Below are 12,674 nucleotides of genomic sequence, written 5' to 3' on the forward strand. Positions count from 1 at the left end.
ATTTAGTTGAAGAAAATAAGCATGTGTGCAGATGTTTGTTTGTACAAAAATATTTTTCACAGTGTTGTTTATAGTAATGAAAATTTTAAAATAAGTAATAATAGAGAATTGGTCAAATAAATGTTGATTAGCGAAGTTTTATGCAGCCATTAAAATGTACAAATATGTTTATGAGCAAGGAAATACATTAATAATACACTTCTAGTTTTGTTTTTGTGTATTTTACTGAGAATTTTGGAGTATTTTAGTGGGAAGTTGCTGGATGGGATAATAGATATTTGCTTGATTGCTGCTATAGTAATTTTGAGGTCTGTCACATTAACTTCAGATTGGCGACTATTTTGTATCTTATCTGGGTTTGGGGAAGATGTTAGAGAGAGAGTTGTTTTGTTTTTGTACAGTTGTATGTTCAATTATTGCTAAGATAATTTTGTGAAGAAGTTGGGTTATTTGTCACCTACTGAATTCTGATTTATGTATCAGAATTTGGCAAGTTGTTAGGATATCAAGCGTACTTAAAATATTGACAGTACTAGACTAAATTTGATCCAAAAGGTTTGCCATTTCAGGGTGATTACTGCTCTTCTCTCCCACAGCATGCATCATGCGGACTCCTAAAAAACAGGAATGCACTAGGAGACCCGTCCTGTGTAGCTGCCCCAGACGGCGTCAGCCGTCGTTAGAGTTCACTGCATCCCTGAGAGCACTTCCCGCTGCTTCACTAAGCCAGTTTGTTTGTCCATGTTAAACGGATTTTATTTCATTGAGAAGTGTCCATAAAATGGAAAATGCGAGCTCATTTTCTCGGATTATTTCTTTGCTGTTCTTAGTAAAACCTATTATTTACTTCGTCTGTTCTTAACCACCACTAGTGTTTGATCAGAAACATTATTGATTGGAGGATTAAGATTACAGACTCTCCTCTTGTTCCTCTTCTGTCATCTGTCTCCTGCCTCCATGTTTTCCTTTGAATTTCCCTTTTTTTTAATTTTTAAAATCATTATACAGGAAAATTGAGTTTTTTTTGTGTATAGCTCTCTGAATTTTCATACATACATTGATTCATGTAACAACTATCGCAATCAGGATACAAAGCTGTTCCATTACCCCAGAAAATGCCCGTGTTATATCCTTTTATGCTCACACAATCCCCTGGCATCTACTGACCTGTAGTTTTGCCTTTATAAGAATGTCTTAAGAATGGAATCGTTTTAAGACTTTTTTTTTTTTTTTTTTAGCTAGCATAATGCCTTTAAGATTCATCCAAGTTGTTACATACATCAGGAGTTCTTTTTATTGCTGGGTGGTATTTATTCATTGTATGGACGTTTCACAGTTTATCCATTTACCCATTGAAGGGCATTTGGTTTGTTTCCAGTTTTTTGGTGATAATGCATACCGAAAACCAAATCCAAACCCATTGCTGTTGTGCAGATATCACAAAAATTCAGTTTAGAGAACATTCCCAGCGCTGTAAAACATCCCTCATGTCCATTTAAAGGTCAGTCCCTGCTTTTACCCCTGCTTTCTGCCTCTATAAGTTTGCCTTTTCTGGACATTTCATATAAATGTGTGCAGATGTGCACACACACATATACACATGCCTTTATTCTTGTTTTCATTTTTAAGCATTGCTTTCTAGGGGTTATCCCGTTTGCGAAGCTTAGTGGTCAGCCAGTGCTTGGACAGTGGTTGTGCTCAAACACCTTGAGTCAGTAAGGCTTCTGTCCTTTGCCGGTGGATCTGTGTGGATAGGGAGCACATTCATAGTTCAGGCCCTTTGCAGATCTGCCCTGGCTTTTACTTTCCACTGGGTCCTTTGGTGTTTTCTTGGTGCTTGTGGCCTCAGGATGGACCATGAACTTGTCCCAGCTGCATGAGTGCAGCCTCAGGCTAGTAGAGTGACTGACTCTCCTTGCAGACCTGCTGCTGGATCTTCACTTACACTGACAGCCCAGCTGCACGTTTGTGGTTTTCACCCCTCCGAATCGAGGCTCCCTTCAACCTGTCTGAGGTTTGCCTTGCCTGCTCGGCAAACCTCAGCATCTACTGAGTGGGGTGGGAGGATGATGCGGGTAGCCTTAGGCAAGATGCCGCAGATTCTCTGTTCTTACCTAACTTTCAGCAATTTTTCCAAGCATAAATACTTCTCAGGCTGTTACGGGTGCTGTATTCCCTGGGTCGATTTCCAGAGCACTGAAAAGGTTGTTTTTGTCAGTTTCATCTAGCTTTATCATTGTTTTATGGGGTGAGGTTTTGCCTGCCTTCTCACTAGGCCATACCCAGAAGTCATGCCTCTCAGAGTGTATTCTTTCCCTAAGTACTTAGTCATTTTCTTGAGATATACTGGCCCCCTGAGAATTCTGGGTAGATTTCTTTTTCCAGATGTAGTCTCATTGCCTTCTGCTTCCCAGTGTGTGGCCTTGCTCCAGCTAAACTAGCAGTACCACCATTAGTTCCACTGTTCCACACCCATGTCTTTGGCCATAGTCTGTCTTCAACTTAGACTGCTCTGTGCCAAATCTTCCCGGTCCTTCCGAGGGTTAGGTCACAGACATATACACACATGATTTTCTGTGCATCACATGTACCAGCTCTCCTGTCACCCAGTTAGTCTGTGTCTGTCATGCCATTGCGCTTTTGCAAATAAGTTCCTATGGCTTAGAATAGCCCTCTCTCCTTCTTTCTAGAAAGGTTTTACTGCTCCATCAGGTAGGCTTAGGTGCTCCTTTTCCTTATGCCACCATTGTCTCCTCTGTTTATTTCTGCTAAGGCACTGATTACATTTTATTGTCCTTGTTTGCATCTCTGTCTCTCCATGAGACTGTTTTCCTGAGAGCTGGGACCACTGCTGTCTTTTTCAAAGTTGCTCCTCAGCCAGGCCCAAGCCTGTGGCCTGCAAGGACCTAAATAAATAATTTGTGGGATGAATAAACTGAATCTGTGTTTCAAGATTGGGAAGTTGTATGTTTCTTCTCTAATTTCCCATTTTATAGTGGAATGTGAAGATAGTGACTTCTTAGGGATGACACGAATCTGAGTAGCAGAGACCAGCCTGCTTGGCATGAACTCTAAACTTGCTTGGGCATATTAAACGTTTGCTTGACTCACTGACAGACATAGCTTTATTTATTTCCCTGTTCTGTGCCAGGTACAGGAAACCCTGGTGGGGTAGTGGTTAAATGCTACAGCTGCTAACCAAAAGATCGGCAGTTCGAATCCGCCAGGCGCTCTTTGGAAACTCTATGGGGCAGTACTACTCTGTCCCACAGGGTTGCTGTGAGTCGGAATCGACTCAGTGGCCGTGGGTTTGGTGCCAGGTACATAGCTTCTGAATTGTTACATTAAGAAAAACTGTTTCTGATTATAAACCTTGTTTTATTTTTGCTAGCATTTGCGTATACTTGTGTTTTAAAACTATCAAAGTGTCCAAGACTGCTTCAGTTTGTAGATAAAATGTACTGGTGATAACTGGAGGCTAATTTATGAACAATCAACGTGATGATAAAATAGCTTTTCCTTCTCCTTCTAGATATTGATCATCTTTCTGAAGTAAAATCTCCATGGCCTGAACATTTTCTGAAAATTATTTTGAGCAGAATATCTGTTTAATAGCAAGATAAGCACATCAAGATGGTTGGGAAACTGAAGCAGAACTTACTATTGGCATGTCTGGTGATTAGTTCAGTGACTGTGTTTTACTTGGGCCAGCACGCCATGGAATGCCACCACCGAATAGAGGAACGCAGCCAGCCGGCCAAACTGGAGAGCACAAGGGCCACAGTGAGAACTGCCCTGGACGTCAAAGCCAATAAAACCTTTGTCTACCACAAAGATATGCCTTTGATATTTATCGGAGGTGTGCCTCGAAGTGGCACGACACTCATGAGGGCCATGCTGGATGCACACCCCGACGTTCGCTGTGGAGAGGAAACCAGAGTCATTCCCCGGATCCTGGCACTGAAGCAGATGTGGTCGAGGTCGAGTAAAGAGAAGATCCGCCTGGATGAGGCTGGCGTCACCGATGAAGTGCTGGATTCTGCCATGCAAGCCTTCTTACTGGAAATCATTGTTAAGCATGGGGAGCCAGCCCCTTATTTATGTAACAAAGATCCTTTCGCCCTGAAATCCTTAACTTACCTGGCCAGGTTATTCCCCAATGCCAAATTTCTCCTGATGGTTCGAGATGGCCGGGCATCAGTACACTCAATGATTTCTCGCAAAGTTACTATAGCTGGGTTTGACCTAAACAGCTATAGGGACTGTTTGACCAAGTGGAATCGTGCCATAGAGACCATGTACAACCAGTGTATGGAGGTTGGTTATAAAAAATGCATGTTAGTTCACTATGAACAACTCGTCTTACATCCCGAGCGGTGGATGAGAACGCTCTTAAAGTTTCTTCATATTCCATGGAACCACTCAGTGTTGCACCATGAAGAGATGATTGGAAAAGCTGGGGGAGTGTCGCTGTCTAAGTGAGTAGAAGTTCTGTGTTTCATTTTTACCCTGTGTTCAGCTAATAAAGGTCTGTCTGTCTCTGTATCTACCTACCTACCTATCTGCCCATCTGTGGAAAGTACAGACTTTTTGTGGAACTGATACAGCTTCAGTGATGGTTTAAAAAAAATTTTTTTGTTGTTAATTCTCTAGCAGTTCATTGTAGCGTTATAGACTCTTTGATTTATTTAACTCTTCTATTCATTTATGTGTTGTGGTTCTTTTTATTTGTTTGATGGATGCAAACCCAATTGACAGGCAATGAAAGGTTTTTCCACTAACCTCAGGCCTTAACATTCATCATTTAATTTTATTGACTGAATGATCACTAAAATCCGTGAATTTAGTGATTTGGATTTCTGATTTCTGGGTATTTTTGTTAATAAGGATATTTGGCTTTTGTGTGGCTTCAAGTTACCATCAGGAATCCCATCTACCATGTTGGCGAGCGCATAGTGAATTCCAAGCATTTAGAAATTTTTAGTGACAGAAAGAGAAAAATAAAGGCAATATCTAACCCAGTCTTTCATTTTACAGATGAGAGGATTGAGTCACAGAAAGATTACAGTGATTTGCTTAAATTTAGATGGCAAAGTCAGAATTAGAATCCACGCTTTGGTCTCAATAGGCTAGTGCTTTATTTCCATGGCCTTTTACTACACATAGACGGCACTGGGGTTGGTGAGTGCTTCTTTTGTCATCTGACAGAAACGTTTCTTTTTCTTTTTTTTTTTTTACAAAAGCTAGATCATCTCTGGAATTTGGAGGCCTAATCCATACAAGAAGTTCCTTAGATTCAAGCACTTCCAAAATCATTGCATTTTGCTTCTTATGAAGTGTTGTCTAGGGTGCCCTGACTTGATCTGCTAATCTGACTTGATTTATATACCTAGAATGAGGATAGAAAGATGGAGACTACTGCTAAATTTTGCTACCATTTCCTCATGAAGAAAGGTTGGCTATAACTAGATTTTATTTTGTTTTTTTTTTTATACCTGTAAAAAAAAAAAAAAAAGCAGTGGACTTCCCTTGTGTGCCCTGCTTGTTCCCACCAAGGAATATCTTCTTAATTTTTTTCCAGTGGATGGAATTGTATAATAAATATTGGTTCTTAGTGTAAATAACCTCAAAGGAACAGCTGCCTGCCTGCACCTAGCTTTTAGCTGTTGATTATTTATAAATTATTAGGGATCATCACTCCAGTGGCTCTAGGCTGTTTTTACTGCTTCACAGAGACTTACATCTCTAGCTGCTGTCCTCACTAGAGGTGTTCTTTCCAGATAATAGCCTGTAACTAATTTCTAACCACTTGTATTCCTTAGTAAGCATTTCCTTCTTTGTGCTGTATGTTGGCCCAGAGGCTCCAATGGTAGCTTCTCCTAAAGGAAGCATATCAGACCCCCAGCCTCTCAACGGGATTAAAGAGATGCGCTCAAGTTGGATTTTGGTGAAAATCAGGAAAAGATCATTTTGCATGTATGCTTACTATGTTAAGTCAAATATAAAGACTGAGGAAATTCATAGAAATTTCGAATTAATGTATTTTAGAAAGGGAAAGAGACCTTATTTCACATTTAGTTATGGAATAGAGGTCCAGTGAGGTTCTGTGATTTGGCAAGAATCATATAGCCAGATTGTGACACAACCATGACTAGAACCTTCCAATGCTTATTCCAAGATTCTTGACACTATATAAATTTTTTAAAAAAAGTATATATATTAATTGTATAGATATTCATTGTACAGTTTGGAGAATTTTTACATCTGGAGGTTGTATGCCATTGAGTTGATTCCAACCAAAAGTGACCCTATGGGATAGAGTAGAACTACCCCATAGGATTTCCTAGGCTGTAATCTTTGTGGGGGAGCCCTGGTGGCACAGGGGTTAAGAGCTCTGCATTTCAAATCCACTAGCTGCTTTTTGGAAACTCTGTGGGGCAGTTCTACTTTGTCCTATAGGGTCACTATGAGTCAGAATTGACTCAGTGACAATGGGTTGGTTTTTTTTTTTTTTTTTTAAATCTTTACTGGAGCAGATCACCAGGTTTTTTTGTCATGTGGAGTGGCTGTTGGGTCCAAACTGCTGACCTTTGGGTTAGCAGCTGGGTGCTTAATCATTGCACCACCAAAACAAACAAAAAAACTCTTCGTTGAGTTGATTCTGACTCATGGTGACTATAGGACAGAGTAGAGCTGCCCCATAAAGTTCCCAAGGCTGTAAATCTTTAAGACAGCAGACTGCCACATCTCTCTCCCTCGAAGTGGCTGGTGGGTTTGAACCACTGACCTTTTGATTAGCAGCCAAGTGGTTAACCACTCCGCCACCAGGGCTCTTTTTATTGAGTCACTAGGGCTCCTTTTAATATAGTAAATGTACAAATATTCATTATACAGTTTGGTGAATTTTTATATCCGCACACACTTGTGTAATCATCAGCCATATCAAGATACAAAACATTTATTAGCACCCCAGGAGGCTCCTTTATGTCCCTTCCCAGGCAGTAACCTCCCCAACCCCAAGGTAACCACTATTCTGACCTGTGTCACCATAGATTAGATTAGTTTTTTAATGTCATGTAAATGCAGTCATGCATCTGTATTCTTTTGTGCCTGGGTCCTTCCATTTCATATTAGAGATTCACCCGTGTTATCATAAATACCAATAGTTCATTCCTTTTCATTGCTGTATAGTATTTCAGTTTATAAATATACCTCATCCATTCTTCTGTTGTTTTATATTCTTGTACACTTGGGTTGTTTCTAGGTTTGGGCTATTATGATTTAGTTGTTAAGAACATTCTTAAACACATTGCTTTTGGTGGGCATAAGCATTCATTTCCTTTGGGTGTCTACCAGTGAGTGGAACTGCTGGATCGTAAGATGTATATATTTTAACTTTAACAGATACTTCCAAACAGTTTTCCAAAGTGGCTGTACCGTGCATATATGCCTTTACCATACATGAATTTGTGTTTGTTTATTTCACATCCTTGTCAACACATGGTATTGCCAGTGCTTTTAGTTTTGGTCTTTCTAGTAGAGATACAAGTGTTTTTTTAACTTAAAATTATAATACTGGAACCTTGTCCCTCAGTATCCTTGGGGAATTGGTTCCAGGACCCTCTGCAGATACCAAAATCCACGGATGCTCAAGTTCTTTATATAAAATGGCGTAGTATTTGCATATAACCTATACATATCCTCCTACATACTTTAACTCATCTCTAAATTACTTATAATGCCTAATAAAATGTAAATGCTATATAAATAGTTGTTATACTGTATTGTTTAGGGAATAATGGCAAGAAAAAAAGCCTGTACATGTTCAGTACAGCTGAGCCCAAGAACATGGGTAACTGAAACCGTGGAAAGTAAAACTGTGGATAAGAGGGAAACTACTGTATTTTCTTTTTATTTTATTGTACTTTAGATGGTTTACAGAACAAACTAGTTTCTTATCAAACGGTTATACACACATCGTTCTATGACGTTGGTTAAGAATCCCATGACATGTCAACACTCCCTTCTCAACCCTGGGTTCCCTATTACCGGCCTTCCTGTTCCTTCCTGCCTTCCAGTCCCTGCCCCAGGGCTGGTGCATCCCTTTAGTCTTGTTTTATTCCATGGGCCTGTTGAATCTTTGGCTGAAGGGTGAACCTCAGGAGTGACCTTGTTACTGGGCCGAAAGAGTATCCGGGGGCCATACTCTAATGGTTTCTGCAGTCTCTGTCAAGCCAGCAAGTCTGTTCTTTCTTTTTGAGTTAGAATTTTGTTCTGCATTTTTCTCCAGCTCTGTGTGGGACCTTATATTCTGATCCCTGTCAGAGCAGTCATTAGTGGTAGATGGGCACCATCTAATTGTACTTGACCCAGTCTGGTGGAGGCCATGGTAGATGTGGTCCATTAGTCCCTGGACTGATCTTTCGCTTGTATCTTTAGTTTTTTTCATTCTTCCTTGCTCCCGAAGGGGTGAGACCAGTAGAGTGTCCTAGATGGCTGCTCACAGGCTTTTAATACCCCAGATGCTACTCACCAAAGTAGAATGTAGAACATTTTCATTATGAACTATGTTATGTCAGTTGAGCTAGATGGAACTACTGTATTTTCGGTCCACTTGTTTGAAACTACAGATGTGGAACCCGCAGATACGGAGGTCCAACAGTAAAGTCTTACCCAGAATTCCATCATAAAACAGATAACAGCAGAACATTTTAGGCAGAAAGGTACATTCCAGTAGGATTCTCCAACTGATAGAATATGGAGTAGGATCTTGTTGAACGGTATCTACTACTGAGATTCACTCCTCTAATATTTTGAGCAGAAAATAGAAGTAAGTTTTGAAGCTGTTGACATTACCTGTTCTCAAAAAAAAAAAAAAATTTTTTTTTTCTCAAGGCTTGTAAAATTTAGTCATTTCCATCTGGGAAACTTCCAGGGAGTTACTACAGTGTACAGAGTTATTTCTGCTATTAAAATCATTAAGATACTATAAAATTACTTGGAACAAATAATAATACCAATAGCAAAAACCCACGGAGGTAAACTTGAGTTTGAATGAGTGAAATAAAAAGTAACCTAGGACTTGAAGCACTTACTGATGAAGATCAAAGACTACAACCTTCAGTGTGGAATATACCTCAACATAAAGAAAACAAAAATCCTCACAACTGGGCCAATAACCAACATCATGATGAACAGAGAAGAGATTGAAATTGTCAAGGATTTCGTTTTACTTGGATCCACAATCAACGCCCATGGAAGCAGCAGTCAGGAAATCAGCGATGTATTGCCTTGGGCAGATTTGCTGCAAAAGACATTTTTAAAGTGTTAAAAAGTGAAGATGTCACTTTGAGGACTAAGGTTCACTTGACCCAAGCCATGGTATTTTCATTCGCCTCTTATGCATGTGAAAGCTGGACGTTGAATAAGGAAGACCAAAGAAGAATTGAAACCTTTGAATTATGCTGCTGGCGAAGAGTATTGAATATACCATGGAATGTCAGAAGAACAAACAAATCTGTCTTAAAAGAAATACAGCCAGAGTGCTTCTTAGAAGCAAGTATGGCGAGAATCCGTCTCACATACTTTGGACATGTTATCAGGAACGGCCAGTACCTGGAGAAGGACATCATGCTTGGTAAAGTAGATGGCCAGTGAAAAAGAGGAGGACCCTCAACAAGGTGGATTGACACAGTAGCTGCAACAATGGGCTCAAGTGTAAAGTGACTATGAGGATGGCCCAGGACCGAGCAGTGTTTCATCCTGTTTTACATAGGGTCACTGTGAGTTGGAACTGACTCGACGGCACCTAACAACAACAGTAACAACAATAAAAAACTGTGGACAAAAGTTTGGTGGTTCCTCAAAGAAAGTTGAATATAGAATTACAGATGACCCAACACCCCCATCCCAATCCTACGTATATACCCAGAAGTGAAAACAAGAACACAGATACTGGTCCACCAATATTCACAGCAGCATTATTCACAATAGCTGAGAGATGGAAACAACCTGAATGTCCATCCACACATAAATGTGTAAACACAATGTGGTCCATCTGTACAATGGAGTATTGTTCAGCCGTAAAGAGAATGATGTCCTGATGCATACCACAATGTGAATGAACCTTGAAAACATGCTGAGTGAAGTAAGTCAGTCGCAAAAGGACAAATACTGTATGCTCTCACTTATATAAAGTAAGCAAATATATAGTAACCAGAGATTATTAGTGTTGTCTGGGGTGAGAGGGAGAGAAATGGGGAGTTTTTGTTTGGGGGTCACTGAGCTTATGCTAATAGTGGTGCAATGTTTTGGATGAGGATAGTGATCATGGTGGCACAATATGAAAAATGGAATTGATGTCATTGAATTGTAAATATGGAACTCGTATTGGCAGATGTTTTGATGTGTATGTTTTTACTACAGTAAAAAAAAAAAAAAAATTTAAAAAAAGAAAAGAAACACCAGAACAAGTACAAGAATCACAGATACAACTCAGAGAAGAATTATCCACTGTTAGAGGTGAAAAAAGGTCCAGCAACCACCAAGTACAAGTAGGTTAGGATGGAAAGGATAATGGCAGTGGTAAGTTCGGAGAACAAATACGAACGTGAGAACTGACACTGTACAGCTGCTAGTAAGTAAAGCAGAGAAAAAATTAGAAATCAGATCCACAGCAAAGAAAGATTAAATAAGTAAGTGAAAATAATGCAAAATTTATCTTTGGGAAATGGACTTTTGAGGAAGTTAAAAAAGAATATTTATTAAATTTAGAATTTTAATTCTTTTTAATTTCTAAAATGGGATTTAGTTTGGAAATTAAAAATTCTTATAATATCTTCCAGGAGTAACAGAGAAAGCTAACTAAATATCCACTTGAAAATTGTCTGACCTTTAAGGATGACAAGAATATTATGAACAGGTTATGATAGACTAGCGTATTCATTAATATATTCATTCAGCCAAGCTCTTAACCATTGTGCCACCGGGGGCTCCTGAGATCTACTAGCTCAGAGTGAAACGTCCCAGAAGAATTTTATATACATTAAACGTTTTTTTCTCCCATAAAATTATCAGAGAACTAGGCTGCCTACCTTAGATTACTTATCCTTTTTGAAGGAGGCAGACCAATCTTTTAAGTCTGATTGTTAATCAAGCACTGCCTGAGAAGACTGCTTTTGGAGTTGTGGAAATAGCTGTGCTTCTTGTACAAGTCACATTAAAAAGATAACTGACTGAGAGCTCTTAGCTGGAGAAGGGGAATTGAATAAACAAGGGATATGATTGACAGAGGAAAACAGGTTGTAAAAGGAAAACAGAATGGAGGAAAAATTATATTTCAGAATATGTCGGTGAAGAATGAAAGAAGCAGAACAAGAAGGTAAATTAATAAAGCACAGTTCATAAAAGTTAGAGATTAGCTCTTTTATTAGTTTGGATTAGATTGATCTGCACATGATAAAAACCAGACTTGTTGCTGTCGAGTCGATTAGGACTCAGTGACCCTAAAGGACAGTAGAACTGCCCCATGGGGTTTCCAAGGAGCAGCTGGTGGATTTGAACTGCTGACTTTTTGGTTAGCAGCTGAGCTCTTAACCACTGTACAACCAGGGCTCCCTGCAAGTAATAGAGACCCAAAATAAAAGTGACTTTTAAATGAAATAGTAGCTGTTATGTAAATGAGGGCAGACCAAAGCTGGTTTGTCAGCTCTACAGTCATCTAGCATCTAGGCTGCTTCCAGCTTTTGGCTCCATTATCCCCGTGGTCCAAGTTGGAGCTCCCATCATCCCATCTATGGTCTGAGCAGCCAGATGGTGGTGGTGCAGGCATATAAGAAGGACATTTCCTAGTAGCTGCCAGGTAATACTGCTCTATGCATTCTGTTAGCCTCAGCTTAGTCATATGACCATACATAACTGTAAGAAAGACTGGAAAATGTAATCTATTCCAGTTGACTATGTGCCCAACTGAAAGTTGGAATTTCTTTTACTAAGATGAATATGATGACCTTGGGGGTAGGCAAGTAGTAGGCTCTGCTACTTTGTCGAGCACCTACTATTTACTAGGCACCGTGTTAGCCCCAGGAGATAAACAATTTCTGCCCTAATTGAACACATGATCTAGTAGAAGATACAGACTCATATACAATACAATTCCAAGAATTATGGAAAACCAAGGAGAGGTCTGGGGTATTCAGGAAGGCCCTCCTGGATAATGTGGTACCAAACCAAGACCTAAAGCAGGGTTTCTCAACCTTGGCAGTATTGACATTTTGGGCTGGATAATTTTTTGTTGTGGAGGGCTCTCCTGTACGTTGTAGGATATTGAGCATCATCTCTTGCCTTTACCCACTAGAGGCCAGTAGCAAACCTCCCTTCTCCCAGTTGTGGCAACCCGAAATGTCCAGATATTGCCAAAGGTCCCCTGGAGGGGCAAATACTCCCCCTTTTCCCTTTAGAGAACCACTGACCTAAAGGATGAGTAGTAGTTCAACAAATAAAGAGAAGAACATTTGGCTTCTGTTTGACTTATGAAATATGTGCTCTTTGGGTGATCCTTGGGTGGAGCCCTAGTGGTGCAGTGGTTAAGAGCTGCGACGAGCTACAGCTGCTAACCAAAAGGTCAGCAGTTTGAATCCACCAGCCGTTCCTTGGAAACCCTATTCTACTCTGTC

General features: G+C 39.9%; 1 protein-coding gene across 4 annotated transcripts in view; it reads left to right on the forward strand.

Moving 5' to 3' along the window:
- The window catches only part of TPST1 (tyrosylprotein sulfotransferase 1), a 98,942-nt gene that overhangs the window by 35,632 nt on the left and 50,636 nt on the right, over positions 1–12,674 (forward strand). For all 4 annotated transcript variants that reach the window (XM_064296062.1, XM_064296064.1, XM_064296065.1 and 1 more), the window contains one exon: positions 3,533–4,478. In XM_064296062.1, coding sequence (XP_064152132.1) covers positions 3,634–4,478 — 845 coding nt within the window. In that variant the 5' untranslated portion in view covers positions 3,533–3,633. Of the gene's footprint in view, positions 1–3,532; positions 4,479–12,674 lie in introns of those variants that run through there.

This window comes from Loxodonta africana, chromosome 12 (genome assembly GCF_030014295.1).
Source record: "Loxodonta africana isolate mLoxAfr1 chromosome 12, mLoxAfr1.hap2, whole genome shotgun sequence".
NCBI classification, from domain to species: domain Eukaryota; kingdom Metazoa; phylum Chordata; class Mammalia; order Proboscidea; family Elephantidae; genus Loxodonta; species Loxodonta africana.